The sequence below is a fragment of the Colossoma macropomum genome, unplaced genomic scaffold, assembly GCF_904425465.1.
Source record: "Colossoma macropomum unplaced genomic scaffold, Colossoma_macropomum, whole genome shotgun sequence".
NCBI classification, from domain to species: Eukaryota; Metazoa; Chordata; class Actinopteri; order Characiformes; family Serrasalmidae; genus Colossoma; species Colossoma macropomum.
In genome coordinates, this window is record NW_023494801.1 from 32,729,231 (window position 1) to 32,752,367 (window position 23,137).

A 23,137-nucleotide genomic window follows, 5' to 3' on the forward strand; every position below is an offset into this window, starting at 1 on the left:
GTTCAGAACAACAAATACACAAGACAATAAATAACGAAACAATGTATGTGTTTGGGCATCATTCGTATATATATATATATATATATATATGTGTATGTGTATATATATATACGCATGGTTTGGCATGTTAGTGATTAAGAAGCTAGTATAAACATCATATTTACTTCATATGGAAGAGTAAGGATGTCTTATACGTACATAAATCTCTCTTTTTAGAACACTGGTTCTATAACAGTGGTTTTCTTTTCACTTATGAGGAGTTTCTGCCTCTGTAATCTACCTGTAGCACCACTGAGGATTATGCGAAGGTATTTGGTGTAATATCCTCCAAAGTATGTACGCTGTTCAGGCAGCAGCTGAGGTCACATGATCAACAGTTACCTAGTCTTACACAGATAGACTCTCCTACATTTAACACTGTTTTTTTTCTTTTCAGCTTCATAACAACAATAGAGCTATAAGAACACATATATACACTGTCTGGGTCATGGTGGGTGCTGGAGCCTATCCCAGCCAACAATGGGCGGAAGGCTGAAAACACCCTGGACAGGCCGCCAGTCCATCACAGGGCAGACACATCGATCACACACATATACACACAGTAGCAATTTTAGCGTGTCCAACTGGGCTGGCTGCATGTCTTTGGACTGTGGGAGGAAGCCCCCAAAGGCATGGGGAGAACATACAAACTCCACTCAGAATGGACCCTGGTCGCCCACCTGGGGAATCAAACCCAGGCCCTTCTTGCTGTGAGGTGACAGGTATTCACTGGTAGAAGATCTGGCTGATGCCTAAACGATGCCTAATGACTAATAAAGTTAAAGGAGTGTCATATAAACTTATACATAAAATCTACCCAGCTAAAAATTACTTTATACAATTTAAACATAATATTGACACAGCCTGTTTGTTCCGTAGCAGCAACCCAGAGACAGTTATTCACTGAAAACAATTCCGGCAACACGTTAATGTCTTTATTGTTCATAATATTGATGAAAATATTGTTTACTGTGGAAACGTGTTATTTTGTCTTTTGGAAAATCACAGAGCTAAATGCATACAACCCTCTCAACATATAAATAAATGTTTAAAATAAATATATCTTATATGTAAATGACATTTTTAATTTTTTTGTCTCTCACACATTAACGTAAATAATTACTATTGGAAAAAAATTTTATTTGAATTGAAATTATGAAATTATTACATTTGAAATTAAACTCCAGCAGCACTGCTGTGTCTGATCCACTCGTACTAGCGCAACACACACTAACCCACCACCACCACAGTGTCACTGAGGGTCCATGGGGGTCCTGACCACTGAAGAACAGGGCAAAAGGGAGCTAACAAAGTATGCAGAGAAACAGATGGACTACAGTCTGTAACTGTAGAACTACAAAGTGCACCTATATAGTAAGTGGAGCTGATAAAATGGACAATGAGTGTAGAAATACGAACGTATTCCTAATAAAGTGCTCGGTGAGTGTATATAAACACATATGCATGTACGTATATATATATATATATAATTTGGAGGCATGATGGCTTAGTAGAAAAATGAAGAATCAATGAAAAATGCTGTTGATTTGAATGAACATTGTACATTCATTTGGTTGAGGGGGGCTAAATAATGTGTAGGATGACTAAAACTGGCCTAGAAACACCCCTGTACATAGCTACACAAAAATACTGATTTGCATACATACTTTAAGAGTTTTTATAGTGTTCTGAGGGCTGGATTAATTCAGTATAATGCTCCATCTCCTTTTCAAAAGCAACAAAAACAGGCATTTTGCCAAAAATTTGCACTTGTGAATATAAAACCTTTAGCTTTGGCATTCAGCTTCCCAAAAGACCAAATACTGCATATAATCAAAATAAATAATACTTTTCATCAATATTATGAATAATAAATGCATCACATATTGACCAAATCAGCGAATAACTGTCTCTGGGTAGTTGCTACAGAGTGCACAAGTCGTTTTAGTGCTATTTCTAAATTTTTAGCCTTTTTTCTGTTTACTGAGTTGAACGCTCGAGTAAACACGTTGTCACCGATCACGTGACGGAGCGTGTGATCAGTGGGCGGGGCCTCGGCGGGGCAGGCGGAAGGAGCGCTGCTGTTGTTTTGGTTACACAGTTTTAATATCCTGAAGGCGGAATGGAGACGGAGAAGCGCAAGGTGGGTGAAAAGGACAACATACATCAATTGTAGGACTCTGTGAGGTATTGACAAGGCATATAAGAACAGTTATGGACGCGTCTTTACCTGTTGTGTCGACTGTTTCTATTCGTCAGCCTCTTGTTCGAATTTTCCCGTTCCACCTTAAATGGTGCAGCATTTACGTTCTGGCTTCTCAGGCGCCTGAATGGAACTGCTGCACCATTTAAGGTGGAACGGGAAAATTCGAACAAGAAGCTGGCGAAACAGGGAAACCCACTTCACCCTCGTCATATAGACTGGTTTGGCTGTCAAAGTCAAAGTTTGGCGTCTAATACTGAGCCACTATTGGTCAGATTCAGGCCAGTTCTCAAAATCCAGGTCCATTTAGCTGAGTTTTAAGTTTTAAGGTCTAGGTCGGATGTTCTGGACTGACGTAGATTACTGGATGGACCTGTTTAGATGGAGCTTAATTCAGCTGCTGTTCTTATCTGGTAAAGAATCTGTTCACCAGCTCAGTAATTAGAGTTTTATATTAAGTATTGCTGTTGAATGAGGACTAATGTGGATCCTCATCCTCGTACTAAGGTGTTAAGTCACACTGGGCCTAAACTTCTTGCTCATTTACATGTTTTACATATCAGTTAATGCTGTGTAGGTTTGATAGACACTAACAAGGCTCTGTCACACTGAACCTCAGCTGTAGTACTTTCCCTTGGTGGTGTTGTAACCCACCCATGTGAGTGTGAGTCATAGGCTACATCACCTTGGACTGAATTTTGTGCCCAGTTTGAAGGTGAGATGTTCTGTGTTTTTAATCACAGCTGATCTTCGAGAAGGAAGGAGTTTACCTTCACACCAACGCAAAAAGGAGCAACCACGACACAACCATTCCCGGATTCATCCGGATTGTAGAGCGGGTAAGGGACAGCTACACTGTGTGGCCAAAAGATTACAGACACTAGGGCTGGGCCATTAATCGAATTTTATTTTCAATTATGATTTAGTCTTACGATTATCAAAACAAGATAATCGAAATTCTGTTTTGTGATGGTGCCCTTGTTTGGTCTTGTGTTGTAAATCCAGTGCACCCCTTTCCTTTACAGGGGCCCTCTTTCCCCAATAGCCCAACCTCTTCTAATTTATTTTGATATTTTGGTTTGTTTTTATTTATTATTTTTAGAAATGTTTAGTAGTTTTCTGTAGGTTGTAGAAGTGCAGAACCACTGAGTTGATCTAATTTATTTGTATTCAATACTTATCATTACTATATTATTTATTTAAATATAAACATTTTATATATTATATATCATTATTTTTATTTATTTATGTTTTTTAATATTTATTTGTTTTTCAGTTAAATTATATTTAAAGTTTAAGGAAATTCACTGTTAAAAATACAAGTTTTTTTTTTTAAAGTTCCATTTTTTTTTGAAAAATCCATGATGTTTTCCAAAGTCAATAAGTAATCATGTTAAATAATCGTGATCTCAATATTGCCCAAAATCATCATGATTATGGTTTTTGCCATAATCGAGCAGCCCTACCAGACACTACTTCTAATTAATGAATTCAGCTGCTTTAAGGAGCACCCATTGCTGACACACACACACACAGTTTGTGTAGTCTCCTTAGAAAAGCCTGAGATGAGACTAAGGTCACCACGTCGAGCATAAAACCCCCCAGCATTGGGCTGTAGAGCAAGGAAATGTGTTCTCTGGAGTGATGGAGCTCCATCCAGTACCTTTGGGATGAGTTGGAGTGATCCAGAACTGACCATCCAACATCAGCACCTGACCTCACTAATACTCAATCAAATCCTCACAGCAATGTTCAACATCCAGTGTAAAGCCTTCCCAGGAGAGTAGAGGCTGTTACTGCAGCAAAGAGGACAAACTCACTATTAATACCCTTCACTGAAACGCTGGATGAGCAAGTGTCTACAAACCTTTGGATTTCTAGTACATTTAGGCTGTTTCTATAGTGTATTTATAGCACATAATGTATTAAGACTAGTTATTTCATTTCAAGTAATAACAAAGAATAACGAATAAACATTCATACACTTTTTTTGTACAATATTAAGGTTTAGTAATGAATAATTTTTTAATTAGTACTGATGATGGAAGATCAAGTGATGTTCTTCCAGTGAAGACAGTAAGTCTTATATATTCGGATGAAAGTGTGCTTAAGTGCTGTTTAATTTCTAACAGGATGGTGAGCCAGCGTTGGAGTGGAGCCCAGTTCAGGATGATGGGAAAAACGCACCTGCCGTCTTCTACACCAAAAAGGTTTGAAATATTTTTCAATATTTTGAAATATAAGGTCTATTTTAGGGCTATAAAATGTGTTAATAATGCAGGATGTGTCCATAGGCCCAATCCCATTTCACCCCTTGCCCCTACCTCTTAAGCCCTGTCCCTCCATTTTGTGCGTTCACGTCTAGGGGTAGGGTGTCCCGTTGTTGTTGTTGAGATAGAGGGGTAGGGCAAAGTGTTGGGGCTACATGGCTCTCCAAACGGAGGGTTTTCAGAGACTCCAAACAGAGTGCAGTAAGAAAAAAAGAAAAACCGGCTGTGAGAATTTTCTCCATTAAAAAATCACAATAATCATTGTATTATTTTAGTTTGATGTTGTTTCAGTGTATTATAGTCGTTTTCTTCATAATAAGCATAATAATAAGTGATGTTCTTTTTATATTTCGTAGGGAAGATTTCAACCACTCAGTTCCAAGGGGACACTTGAGAGCAAGGGGTAGGGCCAAAATAAGACATGGGATTAGGCCAGAGAGGCCACAGTCATGGAGGATATGAACCATTGACTGTATATGTGATATATCTGATATATACACTCGTTGGTTGGAACGTGCAGACACTGTTCCTCTCGCTGGACCTCGGTGATGAAAATTGGAAACTGCGTTCAGTCTTTGATGGAAATTTTGTTATGAAATAACGTTAGTCAATTATTAAAGGTAATAAATACAGTCTTATGAAGCTTACTGTGTCCACTTAGATATAACAAAATCTTTCTTTAAGAACAAATTTAAGTGAAAAAGAGAATTGTGATTATTTACGATTAACGACACAAAAGCAATGTGATTAATCACAATTATTTTAATCATTTGTCAGATGAAGTTTGTATATTTCTTGTAGATTCCATTTAGCTGACTGACGCTAAGCATCAAACTTGGGAATGAAATGAAAATAAAAAGTATTCCATTTTATTCTCTTCCGTAACTGAGGACTAAATGTGCTCAGCAGTGCCAGCCATTATGGCCACTCAAGCAAAGCTGAGGAAAAACTACATCTCTCTCTTCTCTTTGCCTCTTCCTGTGTCGCTCTGTTGTGCTCCGAAAGGACGGAGAAGGAGGAGAGGAGGAAACCAAGTTTGACCCAGGATACGAGCCGGACTGGGCCGTAATCAGCACAGTGAAGCAAAGCAGAGAGAAAGAGCGTCCGCCCGTCAGAGAGACAGGTACACTACGTCAACGTCTTAGGGCGTTTTCACACTTGGCCTGAATACCTGAAACCACACCCGGGACAGGTTCCAGTCTTGATTTTGGGGAGGGGCTCAACACCACAGGGTTGTTTTATGTGTCACTTCCATTGTCTTAAAATGATAAAACATATTTGTATTTATTCAGGACGTTTAATTTTAAAGTGCCATGCCAACTAAGACATAAAGAAAGGAAAGACCCACTTCTTTTCCTTCCCTTTCCAGACTTATAATACTAGCAGCTGAGTACAAGCCAGATAGATGTATTATTTGCTTTATTGCAGCCTCACATCATTAGGGGAAAAAGATATTTCCAAAATAAAAAACAAAACTACCCACAAATGGACTTAAAACTGCACTAAGTCAAATTTTTGTTAAAATTAAAAGTAGTTACAGAGTCAGAATGAACGTTTAAAAGTCAGGGATATCAGGGCCGGAGTTTATCAGACCACATCGTACGTCTTTACGTATTAACGTCACACAAACAGGCTCAGTAAGAAGGTCCAGCTCGATGTTTGGGTCCCGAATGCAAAGTCAACATTATACTGATAAAGATATAATGAAAATAGTAGATAATTGACTCACCTCCTCAGAAGACGCCGTCTTCACCAAGTTTAGACTGAGTTCTCCGTGAATTCTCTTTCAAACATGCTTGCAGTCCTCAGATCCTCATCCGCTCGTGGAAAGGCTCAGTACAACCCACGATACAAAATGTTCTTCCGCACATTGCGTGCAATTACACATTTCTTCCAGAGAGGTCTCTAAATCCCCCAAATTTACATAGTGCAGCTCTAAGTAAGCTAAAATCAAGTCAAGTGGTCTTTATTTTCGTTTCTCAATATAACTGGTATACATTAGAATTCAGTGTCATTCTTTAAGGTGCAACACACAGCAGCAGCACATTGCACAGGACTACACAGAGTATAGATACACCGCAGTGTGAACCAAGTGCAGAATATATAATAAATACACATGACAACAAATATACAGAACATATAGGTGACAAATTAGACAGGACAACAAAACAGTTCACAGAAATGGGTATAATATATATATCTATATATCTATACATATTTGAACAGTTGAACATACATAAAATCTGTGGTCGGTCTTTCAGTAGTGACAATTCCTAATGTTCCACACTGGTTTTCAGACTTTGGGACATGTTTACTTAAAAACTTCACTCTTAAAGAAATTAAAGACATTTAAACACAACATTGAAAAAGGGAGAGTACTCTATAAATGATGGTTTTGTATACATTTAGCTTATTACTGTCTCAGTGTCTTGGGTTCAAAGAGATCATTACATGGCCCATATATGTATTTCCCATGCTTAGTGACACTTTCCACAGAACATCCAGCATGAAGCTGTGTTACACTTGATAGTTAATAGCATTTTGCAGCTACAAATGTAACAACAAAGGGACAAAATATGAGACAAGTAGACAAAAACAGTAGTTTAGTTTGGTTTAGTTTTGCACTGAACGCCGGTCCAGGTCTCCTTGACCAAGCAGTAGCGATGTTGATACCACATCATTCAAACCATTTCAGTCATCTGATCTGATGTGACGTTCTGCACATGACCACATACATCACCAACACGTTTTTTCAGGCAGCTCTAGGTCATGAGGGCTAGTAGTGTCAGGAATGTTTGTATTGCTTTACAATAAAACTACCCTTATAAAGGGTGTATGAGTGGTTTCAAATTAGTTTATTAATGGTTGTTAATTAGCTCATAAACACTTTCTTTATTTTCCATAAACTTTAGTAGAATGCAGACAGGCATCAGAAATTGCAGAAATAATTAATTAAATTTATTAAAGGTCAATACTGTGGATACACAGTGGAATCATATCAGTATTGGCAGATTATTGTTAAACTTTTTTTTTTTAGCAACATCGCTCTACATATGAGAACAGACCAGCTGCTGCTGTGATGTGTAGACCACAGGAAATCAGCCCCCTAAATAATATCACCACAGACCGTTTAAAGGCGTGTTTGTTTTCTATTTTAAACTAGAATAAATATTCCCACCAGCTAAGAGGCTCAGTCGGTGACACTTTGTATATCTGGTACCACTTTGCAATAAGACCACTATTATAACGGGTTTGTGAATGGTTTAAGATTAGTTTATTAATGGGCATTGTTCAACTCATAAACACTTTAGACATCATTAAGAAGCAGTTATATCTCATTTTGAAGGGTAGCACTGAGCTGTTGCTGTTGCATAGTGACCCAACATTCATCTACACCAGGGGCATTTAATTAAAATTCTACAAGGTCCAGTTAGAGAAAAGTTTCCTCAAGCAAAGGTCCGGAACATCATAATGTCTAACTTGCATCATGATTCAGTGCCATATACTGTTTACTGAAGTAGCCTGGTAGGTATATCAGCATCTTATACAGTCAACAACTGAATGTCAAATCAAATAAAGTACAATTCAGTCATATTTCAACAACATTTATTGTCAGTTTTCTGTTTTTGAGAACGCCATGTGAAATAATCTGGCCCACTTTCTTCTCTGGCTGCTGTTTCTCGCCTCGTCCCTCCCCTGTCTGTGCGTCACTCTCTCGACTCTCAGTGCTCATCGTAATGCTCAGATCTGATTGGCTGAGTAGCGTCACTGTGATTTACCACAACGCAAGCGATTGGTCTGTGAGTCTCCCAGGGCCGCTAAATTGGCACCGTAATGACTAGAAATGCAGATTAAAATAGGACCACCTGTCGAAATTAAATAATTCTCCATAGTTTGATCAGTTATAGGTCCAGGTCCCCATAGGACAGCGTGTGGGTCCGGACTCAGACTGCAGTCTGCCTGTTAGTGACCTCTGATCTACACTGTTAAAGCTCAGATCTTACTTTGTCTAATTTCCGCGAACAGGAGGTCAGATGATCATTTAGCTTACATTAACATGTAAAAATACTCAATTCACGTTGTAAGACCTTAACAGTGTTGTTTATTTTTTTATCATTTCAAGGTTTTCTGGTCATTTTTATAGTAGATAAAATGGCTGTGTTGTTTTTGGGTCTGTAAACTACATTTCACATCAAACTATCCTTTGTTTACATCTCAACCACTGAATTATACAGATATTTTGAAAAAAAAAAATTGGTTGAATTCTCCTTAAAGCTATCAGGGCTGCCTGCATATGATTGGAATGGACACCACCTAATCACTCTATTAAACAGACACCAAGTAACCATTCTAAACGAAGTGGTTTCTAAGTGTCTTGTACGCTGACTGAGCCACAAAACACAGGAACTTCAAACTTCCTCCTAAGCTGTCCTCTGTATGTCACCCTGACATGTTTGTGTTTAGATCTGCTGTACTGCACACAGCAGTCATTATTACTGGGCAGGTGCAGATCGCTTCTCAGACTAAGCTGTCCAGTGGTCTTGAGCCCTGGCCCTGGAGACCTACCTTCTTGCGGAGTCTACTAGTTCCAAACACCACACCTGATCCAGCTAATTAACTTCTGCAGAAGTCCCTGATTGGCTGGAACAGTGTTAGTTAAGCAGGGGCAGCATGTTAGACGCAGGTTGGAACTAAACTATGCAGGAAAGTAGATCTCCAGAAGGAGGGGTGGTGACCACTGGCTTAATAAATACTCTAGAGAATATTTGTTTTTAAGTGTTTGCTTGTTTGTTTATTTGTTTTTTCTGAGTGATGCAACTGGTTCTAATAAAGGGGTCCTATTGCTGGGAAACAGAAGGGATCAGGGAGTTCAGATCCTGCCAGCTCATGTGCATGAATTTAATTAGTCAATGGCCACTTCTTATTTACCCCGTTATATAAAAAAACATGACTGCAAAACAATAATTTTAAAAAGTAGAAGGATTGATGCTGATTGCTGGGTGCTGGCATCACTACTGCTGAGTGCTGATTGGTTAACATTACTGCTACTGAGTGCTGATTGGTTAGCATTACTGCTACTGAGTGCTGATTAGTTAACATTACTGCTACTGAGTGCTGATTGGTTAGCATTACTGCTACTGAGTGCTGATTGGTTAGCATTACTGCTACTGAGCGCTGATTGGTTAGCATTACTGCTACTGAGTGCTGGTTGGTTAACATTACTGCTACTGAGTGCTGATTGGTTAACATTACTGCTACTGAGTGCTGATTGGCTGGCATTACTGCTACTGAGTGCTGATTAGTTAGCATTACTGCTACTGAGTGCTGATTGGTTAGCATTACTGCTACTGAGTGCTGATTAGTTAACATTACTGCTACTGAGTGCTGATTGGTTAGCATTACTGCTACTGAGTGCTGATTAGTTAACATTACTGCTACTGAGTGCTGATTGGTTAGCATTACTGCTACTGAGTGCTGATTGGTTGGTGAGAAGAGCAGCTCATTAGCTGTTCGTGCTCACAGACATCATGAATGTACATGAGGCGCTGTTTTAAGCTCCTATAACTCGAGTTTAAAAGCTCTAAAAAATATAAAAGCGGTGTTAAAATGTTTTATGCTGCTCTTTGTTCAGGAAATGATTGTATTCTTTTATATTAAAATATTTAAGCATTTATAAACTATGATTTTACTCAAATGCTCCATATTGACCCATTCATTTTGGACTAGCTCGGGGGCGCCCTCTAGTGTTAGAGAAACCCGAGTGGTAATTCTCCTCTCTACAAGTTCTCTGGTAGAATATGTATATGCACATGAATGTGAGTGATTCTGACATACTGCAGTACACTTCAGGAAGTGTAGGGGGCACCAAGAAAGGACAAAGTAAGAGCAAAAAAGACGTAATACTTTTTTGATTAGAGTAACAAAATAATAGCCCACAGGTTGATCAATCAATTATAGAAATTATAGAAAGCTGCTTATTTGTGTGTTGTAACCCTGCTGACGAGGCGTTTTTGTTCTCAGGTCACTGGGGCTCGTTCTCGCTCCCGCTGTCAGAGCTTTACTCGCTGCGTCGCGCCCGTTTCTCTCTGGGCAGGAACTTCATGGTGTTGACCAGTAGAGGGGGCGACCCCCTTCCTCCGCTGCACTTCCACCGGGGCGGCACCAGAGAGCTGCTCAGAGCCATGCAGAGATACATCAGACTCGCCCCGTCAGTAACTACTCACTCTGTCTGTGTAATTAGTTAATGTTAGTGATTATAAGTGAAGATAATAAAAAGAGATAATCTTTATCGCTGCTGTCGGAAGAAAACCTTGTATCTCCAAAGTGGTAACTTTACAGATGGAGAAAAAAACCTACTTTACTTTTAATGTAAGTCAATGGAACCGGACGTTTTTCCAAATCATTTTGGGCCCTTTCTTTTAGTCCATTCATCATGAAATTTACAGACAATGTAAAGGTCGACAGGCATTTTCAAATTATGTCAAAACCTGAAAAACAACAACAATGGAGATGCGAGGTTTTCTTCCGACAACAGCCATATATTTGTTCATTTCAGCTCAGTGAGCTTTATTTGTATTCAGTTGACGAGATGTGGACGAAGCAGTAGTAATAACATCAAAACTGACAGTACATTTGTAATTAATTTTCTACGTATATAATTTATTATAATTATTCATTATTCCTGATTACAAGCTGAGGGTAACAAATAAGAGGTAATCATTTAAGTAATTGAAGTACTGCAACATTTTCTCTCTCTCTCTCTCTCTCTGAAATTAGTTATTATTAGTGATTAGAGTTAAGATAATAAATTATAGCATCTATTGACAGTAATTTGTATTTTGTTTACGTAATCAATGCAATTAGTAAGTAATTCTAATATTACGTTGTTAAATAAGTGTTGAATAGCTATAGGATTACTACACTCATGTGCTCTCTGTTCAGTTCATTTCAGTGCTCTCTCCCTCTCTCCCTCACTCTCCATCTCCCTCCCTCTCCCTCCCTCCCTCTCTCTCTCTCTCTCTCGCTCTCTGTCTCTCCCTCTGTCTCTCTCTCAGGTCTCCAGTAGATGGACGCTTGTTTCTGGCCTATCCTCATGACTCCGGCGCCCTCTCTCAGTCGTTTGATGAGCTGCAGCTATTTGATGACGCCAGTTCAGACCTCGTCTCTGTAAGTTGGCGACCCCTGACCTGGTCCTGTTCTTAATGCATTAAACATGTGGCTTGTTTTGAGTCTAAAGCATTTTTTGGGTTCTTCATGTATAGAGATTTATCCAGGACCCCTACGCTACCACATTTGGGGGATTCTCTAAGGTGACAAATTTTTTCAGAGGGGCTCTGAGACCCCCAGAGTCACCTTTACACTCCCGCACACCGTCGGACCCCCACGCACCCCACCCAGCCGACGACGAGCCTGGCTTTGAGCTCATAACCTGTGTAAGAATATTTATAGTAATGTTATCTGCCTCGAGATTTGATCAGCATGTACCAAATACGAGGCATTGGGGTTGTTTATGTTATTAATTAAAAATTATCCATGATTAATGATAAATAATTAAGATGACTGGACTGATTCAATAAGTCAGTTAAGAAACAATGTTCTTGAATGTGCCAGCAGGGGGCAGAGTTGGGTCCCCGGCCAGCGGTGACCAGGGGCCAGCCTCTGGAGAACTGGGAGCAGTTTCTGGACCCGGAGGGGCGCGTCACAGATCCACAGAAAGTCAAAGAGCTGGTGTTCAGAGGGGTGGGTCAATATTTTCACCGTGACTACCTGTTATTAGGGCTTAATCAACATTTTTAACATTTAGTGGTGAAAGTTAATTAGAAGTCAGTAACATTGATTATGTAAAAAAGTCGACACCTTGTTTACTTAAAAACAGCAGCGCTCTATTAAGCTCTGTAATGTTCGTATGATCCACAAAGTCATTCTGACTTCACTGCAGGAAGTGTAAGGGGGTAATACAGCTTCTAGTACTGTATTTAAAGGACACATATATTGGACAACTACATCTCCTTGCTTTTCTGACAACAAAAGTTCGATGTAGTATGTAAACATTAAAATTTCAGAACATAACATTCACTCCTTAGTCCACTCATGGAATCCAAGCTGCCAAACCAGCCTGTTTTGAAGTTGCTGTGTTTCTGAAGTCATGAAAACCAACATGTTTACAAATTTCCACCTATTCAGCCAGCAGCAGTTTAGCCCCGCCCATTCAGACTGAAGTCATAAAGAGTGTTTCAGCCTAGTTCAGGGGTCGGCAACATCTGGCTCCGGAGTCGCATGGTCACCATAGCAACGCAGACAAAAATTTCGCCTAGCTAGTAGCTAACGAAAAGGCAAAGAGAAAGATTAAAGACGAACATCGATAATTTGGAGACAAATTGACTAATTTGCATTTATAATCACTCCAGCTGGTTGCCTAATATGTTTAATCTGCAACGAGAAACTGTCAAACACTAAAAAGTCGCAAAGCTGAAGTCAGCTTCTCGTTCGCCAGCTTCGAATTTTCAGTTCCACCTTAAATGGTGCAGCATCACAGTGCAATCTGGCATTACATTACATTACAGCCTTACATTCTGTAAAAATCAGAACAAGAAACTGGCGAATGAGAAGCGACTTCAGTCTCGTAAAAAGTCGAATGTTGAGAGACGTTTTAGAAGAAACTGTTGTACATTTGAGGAAAAGTTTCCTGCTGGAGATGCGAGAAAAACGGCTATAACTGAGCTAAAGCTTAAAGCAGAGCAAAATAAGTCTGTGTTTTTGTTTACATTTTAGCCTATACTAGTTCATCAGCACATACTGAGACATATTTACAGCCAAGATGGTAAAATGGACATAAATGTTGTGGCTCCCAAGGTGAATTGATTTTTGTTGAAAGGACAGAATGGCTCATCTTAACATTTGGGTTGCGACCCCTGGCCTAGACTGCTTTCTGAGCAAGGCACAGTATGGACCAGCCAATCAAAATAGAGCTTATTTACATATATCAGTCTTAAAGACAGAGTAACAAAAACAGCAATTAAAAAATGATCTTGTAAAAATAACTTGCATAAAAAACACAAATGTCATAAATGTTTACTAACTGACTATAATACACTACAGGATATGTAGAGAAAAGTTCTTGTCACAAAGACCTTATAATGATGCAAAGAGTGAGTTTTTTTTGTGTGTAATGGTTTGTGTTCGTCTTCTAGGGCATCATTCCTGCTCTGCGGAAGGAGGTGTGGAAATTCCTTCTGGGATTTTATCCCTGGAACAGCACAGCCAAAGAGAGGGAGAACATTATTAGAGTAAAAACGTGAGCGGATCTGCAGACACAGCATTACAAACATATAATGTGGTGCAAGTAAAGCTGTTAGACTGAGATCTGAACGCACTTAATGTTCGTATGTTCATCCCCGTCTTCTCTGTAGAGACGAGTACTTCAGGATGAAGGTTCAGTGGAAATCAGTCAGTGAAGAGCAGGAGATGAGAAACTCTCTCCTGAGAGGATACCGCAGCCTCATCGGTCAGTTCAGCTGCTGTTCAAGTTGCTGAAACAGTTTACCAGTAAATTCCAAGTCTCAGCCAGTCGATATTTTGGTTTGTTCCAGATCTTATAAACATTTAGTTTTTAAATAGATAGTTCAGTGAAAAATTTAGAGTCCCTCCCCCTTCCCTTACTCCAAATGTAGTTGATGAGCCAAGCAGGGTTGGGTGATATTATGGTAATAAGGTATAAAAATGATCTCAGTATTTAAAAAATTATGATAATATTTAAAAATGGTGACGCGTCAAATTTCTGTTCAATGTCTGAACGGCTAAATAAATACATTCTACCCCATTTCTGTTCTATAGTGGTCACTGATTGGTGGTGCTGATAGAAAGGGGATAAATCACAGGCTGGAAAAACCTAAGAAAATAAGCATGATAGCAGCTCATTGACAGCTAAAAGCTCAGCACAGCACAGAACACGTTAGACTTTGGCTTTCACTCTAACAGCAGTCAGATATCCTCTAAATGGGGTTAATTTTAGCTTCAGTTAGCTGGAACCAACCTGTGTAAGGCATGTTTGGGCTGCTAACGAAGCTATCGTTAGCTTAGCCAAAATGCTGCGGTCCCAAACACCACAGAACAGGTTCGATTGAAGCTTTCTGGCACTCCAACAGCACTCAAATATAATCACAGTAACGTCTGAGAGAGCAAAAGTGTCAGCACAGCAGCCGTTAGTCAGAATCAAACCTGGGCTGTGGTTTGTGGCACTGTTTGGGTAGCCTGTTTGCTAAGCTAACATTAAGTTACAAATCCAAACACCTGTCTCTTCAGAGCCGTTTGCTTGACTTCACTCCCACAGATTTGAATCATTGTCATCTAAACTTGTGTCGGTGCTTTAGTTAGTCAGCATCTTCTGTGTTGAGAGCAGTTGTCGTGCAATCTGAGCTAATGCTAACCAGCTCCTCTCTCAACGTTTAGCAGTTGTTAGATTGATGATTTGATTATTAAATGATGCCTTGAAAATTGCTTGGACAACTGTTTGGTAACCATTTAAGCAATCTACCCTCTCCCCTCACCATGGCATTGTCATATACTGTGGTGATGTTCGGATGATAATGTCCAACTCTAGAGCCAACACATATTTGGTGTCTAAAATTTGCTTCGTAAGGTTTCAGCACTGGAGCTATGAGGCTAATGTAGCCAACAAGTAGTGCAAACCAATATCCCACCAATTAGCATTGTGCAAACTGCATGCCTGAATCACCAGGGTGCGCTCTTATCTCTAAAAATGGACAAATATATGTTGCACAGGTAAAAGTGGTCGTATGCATCTTGAAGCCTGAATTTTGCCCATAATTTTGTCCATGTTTGTAGATATCAGGGTGTCATGTGGTGTAAGAACCCACATAATCGATTATTACTGATCAGCTCCACAGTGTTTGAGACAAGTCTGTGATTTAGGCATGAGGTTAGCACAATGCTAATTGATGTGCACATGTTTCTATTACTTGTTAGCTACATTAGCCTTGTTAGATCTTTTGCAAAACCAAAGAACCAAATTCAGACACCAGACGTGACCTGGCTAGTCAGCTACATTTGCGGTAAGAGGGAAAACAGTACATTTGAATTTTGGCCTTTAAATAGCTACTTTAGTTGGTTGCATATAGTAAAACAAATATGTGGACTGGTTGAGGTTCTTTGAGGTCTGTTCCTTTTCGGTTGCCCCCTATATTATATTTGATATATTTTATATCCCTGTGTTCTGATTGGACAGAGCGCGACGTGAATCGGACAGACAGACACAATCCCTTCTTCTCTGGAAATGAAAACCCGGGTCTGAAGCTACTCCACGACGTGCTAATGACCTACTGCATGTACAACTTTGACCTGGGTAGGCCTGTTTTTCATGCACTGCAGTTACACCTCTCAGCCACCGAGTGGCACTGTTTCAGCATTTATCTCTGTCTCTGTCTGTGTAGGTTATGTTCAGGGCATGAGTGACCTCCTGGCCCCGCTTCTCTTCGTCACCCAGAATGAAGTGGAGTCCTTCTGGTGTTTGACCGGCTTTATGGAGCTGGTGGTCAGTCAGACCTATTTTTGCTCATATTGAACTACATAAGTTTTGACAGCATAATGATGAACTGGATTGAATTGATAATTTAACACTGTGTTGCTGGTATATACCTACCATATAGGTGCATGTTGTAGGTTTGCAATTAATGCAGTTACATCTGTTGCTGCACAGTTTATCAGCTTATGTCCGACTCGTCGTCATTGGTCAGTTTCTGACCACAGGACCACCAGATATAATTTGGGTGGTGGCCCATTCTCATCGCCGAAGTGACACTGACATGGTAGTGTGTGTGTTTGCTGGTACAAGTGTATCAGACACAGCCGTGTTCCCGGAGTTTTTACACATTTCAGTGTCACGGCTAGGTTTTGAGTGGACCACCAATTAAAAAATATCCAGACAAAAGCAGCTCTGTGGTCAGAAACTGACCACTGATTAAAGACTAGAGGATGGTTAACAGAATCCATGCCACAACAGATCAGCTGTAGACACTAACTGAACACCAGCGAGGTGGATCTACCAATATTAATACACTTATTGTACTTATTTAAAGATTTTTTTTTTAATTATATGCAAATATAATATACTTTTCTGATGAAGTATCCAGTATGGTAGGTATACCTGAATGGCCATTGAGTGTATATACAAGGTAGGTAACTAAGCGTATGTGCATCACTGAAGTCTTTTAGTGAACTAGCACAGTTACGGGTTTCTCTTCTGCTCTGTCTGTTCAGCACCAGAACTTTGAGGAATCACAGGAGGCCATGAAGCAGCAGCTGCTCCAGCTTAGCCTCTTACTGAAGGCCCTTGATACAGAACTCTGTGACTATCTAGGTAAAACATACTCATGGTTACTCCACGTGAGCTACATTCACATCCTACGTTTATTTATTTATTTTTTGGGGACAGGTACTTTTAATTTTATTGCTGTGGAGCTAGAATTATCAAACCATTCAGTTATCATTCTTACTTATATCTCTAACTTCCCCATGTGCGTCCTAAATCCTTGTTTTCTTAATTTTTCTTGTGAGCACACAATATACATGCACAAAACATGTATTTTGTGAGCAAATGCCAAGTAAATGGCCAATGTATTTCACCTTAATTCTCCCTTTCCGATGTAAACTGGACAGTCCTGATCTTGGGTAGTGCTTAGGTAAGCAGTCCCCTCACCAATCTGAAGGCTGATTTGGTTTGTCCCGCCCTCACGGCATTAATAAAACTGTGTTGCCCTTCGGTCTCTCTGTGTTTCGAACGGAGAAACTTACAGAGTGAAAGCTAACCACCAAGCTAAAGCTAACCTAGCAAGTATAACAGAGTTACTAAAGAGTTATCAGGCTAGTGTATCTGTCTGCCCGGTATCTGTCTGTCCATTTGTTTTTGGTTTATGTTTGTTTTTGTTTTTTTTTTCCAAATTTTGTCATGTCTAAGTCCACCCACTTGCTAGACTTCCCCCAGTCACACGGTACTACCAGCACTAGGTAGGTAAAGGCTAGCACAGGGCTTCCTCTGAGTTGTGTCAAGCCAGCCACCGCCACTTTTTGAGCCACTGCTGGTGCAACCTCACTTTAATAAGTCCGATTCCTGCTCTGCTGCTGTTCGAACTGAATTGTACTGAATTTTACCCCGTATTTCCTGGTTGTGGTGGTGTAAACCTCTGGCTCCTGTGTTGTCTGTGTTGTAGATTCTCAGGACAGCGGCTCTCTGTGTTTCTGCTTCCGCTGGCTGCTCATCTGGTATAAGAGAGAGTTCTCCTTCGAGGACATCCTGAGCCTCTGGGAGGTAGGACACAACACACACACTGTGACCACACAGTAGTAGGAGTTTGTGGTGTGTTTGCAGAAGCAGCGCAGTGTTAGAGGTGTAAATCTCTGACCTCACAACAGTTCTTTTCTGATTCTGAATTTTTGGGAAAGTATTTAATGCTGGAGATCTTTCTAGAGACTCCCAGCAACCACACACAGACTCTTCATCCAGCCTGACCGGTGCTTGTTTGATAGGTGTCAAGGGGCTTTTAACAGAAATCTTTGGTGATCTTCTCAAAACAGTGCCCTTAAACTGTAGATGTCTCTGCTGCAGTACCTTTAATCTAATGCTTTAAAGCCCAGCTTAAAGCCAGCCTCTTTCCTCTATCTGTCTTTTTTGTTTGTTTGTTTTTTGTTTTTCTTTTTTTTGACAGGATGCTTTACTTTTGACAATTGTGTAGTTGTCACCACTGTAACAAGACCTTGGATATGAGAAAATTCCAGTGTAAACATCTATTATTAGTAGTAATAGTTGTAGTAGTAGTAGTAACACTGTGTAAATGGTTTGATATCCACTATTTATCTTTAATTTCACCACAGTATATTCTTCCATTTAAAATAGAACTGGTCTCCTTGTATCTTTGTAGGTTCTATGGACCCGCCTGCCATGTGCAAACTTCCACCTGCTGATGGCCTGCGCCATTCTGGAGTCTCAGAGGGGGGAGCTGATTGGATCAAACCATGATTTTAACACAATACTGAAGGTATGAAGGTGGTCTAAGGTGAAGAAATATAACAAACCTTAGTTCCCAAAAAATTCTGTTTGATATGTATTACATTGAAAACAGTACAAAGAACACAATATCTAATGTTAGAACTCTTTGAGGAACATTGGGCCTCATTCACCAATATCCTCATAAGTTTTTTCTCAAAACTGTTTTTGAGAAAGGTCCTAAGAAAAAGTCTACGTCTGGTTCATGACGTGTTCTTAAAGCGCAGAGCTGTTCTCACCTTTGTGCTCTTGAGTGTGTAGATTCTGTTCTTACCTAAGAACAAATCCCAGATAAGAAAACACTGGTGAATGTCAGAATCTTCGTGAAAACTGCGTAAGTGGATTTTAAGAAAAAATATCTTCTAAAGAACGGTTGGTGAATGAGGCCAAATGCTCTAAACTGATTATTTCCTGATCCTTTATTTGGCAAAGTAGAAAGTCTCGTCCCATCCTTGTTCATAAAAGGCTAGGTCTTCCCTGAATACTCCACTTATTACCAAGTAGAATTGCATCATCTGTTTAAGATGTTTTTGATCATTTCATGTTTCTAGTCTTAAAGGGGGGGATTTTATTTTTCAAAAGTTTTCTGTAATTAAATGGTTAAGATGTAAACAAAGTCCGAGTGGTTTGGTGTGAAATGCTACGTTCTAGAGAAACTTACCGACTCAGAATTGTTTGCGGTGATGGTGATAGGAACCAGACATCCAAAGTGTTAAAGTCTCTAAAAGCTAAATCACAGAAAATGATGCATGAAATGGTTATGAATACACAGCCTGATGTCTGGGACATTGATTATTTTGAGAAGCTTGGCCTGATTTTTAAAAAGTTGTTCAAGGTGGAGGGATACATGCAGAGCGTTGTAAGGCCAAAAAGTCCCCTAAGAAAACGTAGTTTTTCAAATTTACCTCTATAATGCTTGTACATCATGTGTGTGTGTGTGTGTGTGTGTGTGTGTGTGTGTTTTGCAGCACATTAATGAGCTGACCATGAAGCTGGATCTGCAGACGGTGCTGCGGGAAGCAGAGGGCATCTACCTGCAGCTCGCTCGGTGCAAGGTGAGAAAACACATACCTGACCTCCAGCAGCCCCAGCGTTTGTAGGCACCTGCCTTGAAGACCTTAGTTTAGTTGGAAAAAAAGTCAGGTAGATACAGAGTCAAGCATGAAACCTTTTCACCCACAGTGCAGTGAAAAAGTATTTGTCCCTTATTGATTTCATCTGTTCGTCACACTATATCCTATGTAATTTTACTGACTGATATGATTGTCAGTTCTCTTATGTTATCTATTATTTTTCATTAGTTTTCTTCAGCTCTTCAGTTTTTGTGTTAGAACCTGTTATTTTCATGTTGAAGGTGACATTTTCATACATGTGAAATGTTTTTTGTACTCACTGTAATGGTTTTTGGTGTTGAGATTCAGTTCAGTCTTTATTACTGTGATATAGTTAACTATATTTTTACTATATTTTATCCGAAATGATCAGCCAATTAATATATCAGTCAAACTCTGATTCATAGAAAAGCTCATTCCAGTGCTGAGGGGCAAGGACACAAGGTGTTATCGCTCTGGGGGTACAGTTGTGTAAGTTAGGGCACCCCTGGTCAAATAACAGGCTTTGTTGATTTTCTAAGTGAAAATATATTGGCACATCCTCTACAGAGAACACACTGAACACAATCCTGCAAATTTTAATACAAAATTACAGATTAGATGCTGATTTAAAAAATATTGGGGAAAAAATCAAAAGTTGTTTTATTTTTTCCGTTTTTATGTTTCACTCAGCAAATATATTGAAACTATGCTCTACAATGAGCAGAAAAATGCCTTAAAAATTTGCCTGTATATTATTTAACTGTTAAATGTTAATAAAACTTTTGTTTTTATATTGTCACGTTACTCACTTTAGGTTGAAACGTCAAATGATTTTGTGCACATGTATTCAGTATTCATTTGAATATTTACCCACCTCTCTTTCCCTTTTGGCCTTTTTACACATAAACAAACCATGATCTTTGAGATCACTGCAGCTTTTTAAGGCAAAATAAGACAAATGCATTAAAATTGGGCACTAAAATTGGCAGAAAAACTCTATATTTTACTGTGTTCTCTGTAGAGGATGTATTAACTTATTTTATATATATATATATATAAAAAGTAATTAATCACTATCGTCCTCTCCTCTCTGTCCCTGTCCAGGAGCTGCCGGTGAAGGTGCAGGAGGTTCTGGGACTGTATGTGGCGTCCAGCTCAGATGAGGGGAGTCCAGATTTAGAGCCCAAAGAGACGGACACACTGCTCAGCCAGACGGAGGTTAGAGGAGCGGCAGCCTGTCCACCGAGCAGCAGCCACACAGCATCACACCGCCCGCCCCCCACATACCCATAATTCCCTTAATGCTTAAAGGAATACTGTAACATTTTTCAGCCTGCTGCATCTGTATTGTAACATCATTTACAGCAATTGTTTTCAGTGTGTTTCTTTGAAAAGAACAGGAAAACTGTTGATTTGGAGCCAGTGTTCGCTTGATGCATTCCATGAATGACTGTGCAGTGCAGTTACAAAACTACAACTACTAAACTTAAAAATCGTGGTCACTCCTCCCTTTGTAGTTTCTTTGCCAAGGTGAAGTCAAATTTAGACAAAATTTAGACGAGTATGGACAGTCTAGATGTGACGTGTTGTTAGTGTTGTTATGTTGACTGAGGAGCTGCTTCTCCATTTAGTTTTTTTTTCCCCAAAGAAGATACCACAGCTCGCCGTGTCAATTACTATTGGCTCATGCTTCTCAGATCAGTGAAGTAGTGAGGTTAAAGTTCTCCCAGAGCAGGGGGAATGTTAAGAAGAGCAATTTTGCCATTTCAGCAAAAATCAGTCCACCTCGGGAGCCTCAACATTTTATATCCATTTTACCATCTTGGCTGTAAACAGTGCTGATGTACTAGTACAGGCATAAAAACATAATGAAAACAGACTTAATTCGCTCTGCTTTAAGCTTTAGCTCAGCTGTTGCCGCTTTTCTCACATCTCCGGCAGGAAACTTTTCCTAAAAAGTAGAACAGATTCTTGTAAAATGTCTCTCAACGATGGATTTTTTACGAGGCTGAAGTCGCTTCTCATTCGCCAGCTTCTCGTTCTAATTTTCCTGTTCCACCTTAAATGGTGCCTGAGGCACCAGTATGTAACTGCTGCACCGCAGGCACCACTTAAGGTGGAACGGTAGAATTTGAACAAGAAGCTGACGAATGAGAAGCGACTTCAGCCTCGCAACTTTTTAGTGTTTGACGGAAACCAGCTGGAGTGATTATAAATGCATTTCATTCGTCTCCAAATTATCGATGTTCGTCTTAAATCTCTCTCTTTTCGTTAGCTACTAGCTAGGTGCGACTGTTGTTGTTGCTATGGTGACCAGCAGTCTGCGCTGATCTTCAGGGTTAAAGGGTGAATCAGCAGTTCTACATTAACTCCAGAGTTTAAGACCATTTATTGTTAAACTGTGTTGAACGATCAGCAGAGCTTTATTTTACTGTAAAGGAGGATTATTTTATTTACACCTAACAAATCTGATTCTGCTGTGGAGCCGCAACAGGACAGTAAAAGAGCCGCATGCACCCCGGAGCTCCATGTTGCCGCCCGCTGGACTAGAATGACTGTGCAAAGCAAAATTAGCTGCAACTGAAAGCGAGTTGCTTTTTTGCATTGCTGCGTCTATTACCATTCAAGCGAACTGGCTTTTTCACCAGGTGGAAGTAAATAATACAGGTGTTGGAATGAGGCGGACTGTGATGAGCTGTGCTTATGAAGTTTTATTCAACTTTACTGCGCAGTGGCAACACTGTAAAGAATTCTGATTAATTCTGATTAATTGTACATATTTACAGATTAATATTTCATAATTCATATGTTTTACCCCAATATACATAAATGTTTTGTTTAAATCTCTACTGGCAGAATTCAGCAGCTGCCCACTGGCTTCTGTTGCCTGTGGAAGTGAAATGTACACTACCGATACAGATCAGGCCGAAAACCACTAAAGTGTTCCTTTAAACAGCTGCAGGACAAGCTAAGAGAATTTTAGAAATTGGCAAAGATATTATGCATATGAATTCAAAATGCTAATTTATATGGGATGTTGGTGGAAGGTTATGGACTCATTCCGAAGTGTCATGTAGCAGATGAAGCGGAAAGACACGACACGACTGCCGTGAGCGAGTGAATGCTGTACTTTATAAGACTGTATTTTCATAAGAAGGGCAGAGTAACTAAAACAGACTATTATTATAATTATTATTGTTATTATTATGATTATCAGTACTGTGAGTGAATGACGGGGCATTGAACAGAGTCTGAGAGAATGAGTTTTAAGAATGATTTTTGCCTTTTTGTGCTTTGGTTTTCATGCTTTTGTTTGTATTACAGCTGATAAGCAATGGTTTTACTCAGAAATGTTAACATTCGTGATGGTTAAAAGCCATTTGCGGCTACATGTTAGCATTATGCAAATGAGATCATGCTGACCAGCCATTACTAGCTTTCAATTGACCATTTTTAGACGAAGTGTTTCTCT

General features: G+C 39.6%; 1 protein-coding gene across 2 annotated transcripts; it reads left to right on the plus strand.

The window, feature by feature from the left end:
• The first annotated feature begins 2,076 nt into the window (after positions 1–2,076).
• On the plus strand, positions 2,077–21,516 carry tbc1d17 (TBC1 domain family, member 17). 2 transcript variants are annotated; one of them, XM_036590234.1, is made up of 17 exons: positions 2,077–2,182; positions 2,986–3,081; positions 4,375–4,452; positions 5,518–5,635; positions 10,534–10,720; positions 11,568–11,679; positions 11,775–11,945; positions 12,124–12,252; positions 13,704–13,807; positions 13,923–14,017; positions 15,758–15,874; positions 15,963–16,063; positions 16,789–16,888; positions 17,739–17,836; positions 18,447–18,563; positions 19,540–19,626; positions 20,770–21,516. In XM_036590234.1, the coding sequence occupies exons 1-17, from the start codon at positions 2,162–2,164 to the stop codon at positions 20,956–20,958; spliced, it is 1,920 nt and encodes a 639-aa protein (XP_036446127.1). In that variant the 5' UTR covers positions 2,077–2,161; the 3' UTR covers positions 20,959–21,516. The 2 variants fall into 2 exon arrangements, with proteins under 2 accessions (XP_036446127.1, XP_036446128.1); XM_036590235.1 differs by having other exon boundaries at positions 12,127–12,252.
• Positions 21,517–23,137: the final 1,621 nt, after the last annotated feature.

What these genes read in the sequence shown, in the direction of transcription:
- tbc1d17 (XM_036590234.1), top strand. Translation starts at nt 2,162, where the DNA reads ATGGAGACGGAGAAGCGCAAG. An exon ending in TCATCCGGATTGTAGAGCGG is followed by an intron (nt 3,082 to 4,374) that starts GTAAGGGACAGC and finishes AATTTCTAACAG; the next exon opens with GATGGTGAGCCAGCGTTGGA. An exon ending in CCAGTTCAGACCTCGTCTCT is followed by an intron (nt 11,680 to 11,774) that starts GTAAGTTGGCGA and finishes CTTCATGTATAG; the next exon opens with AGATTTATCCAGGACCCCTA.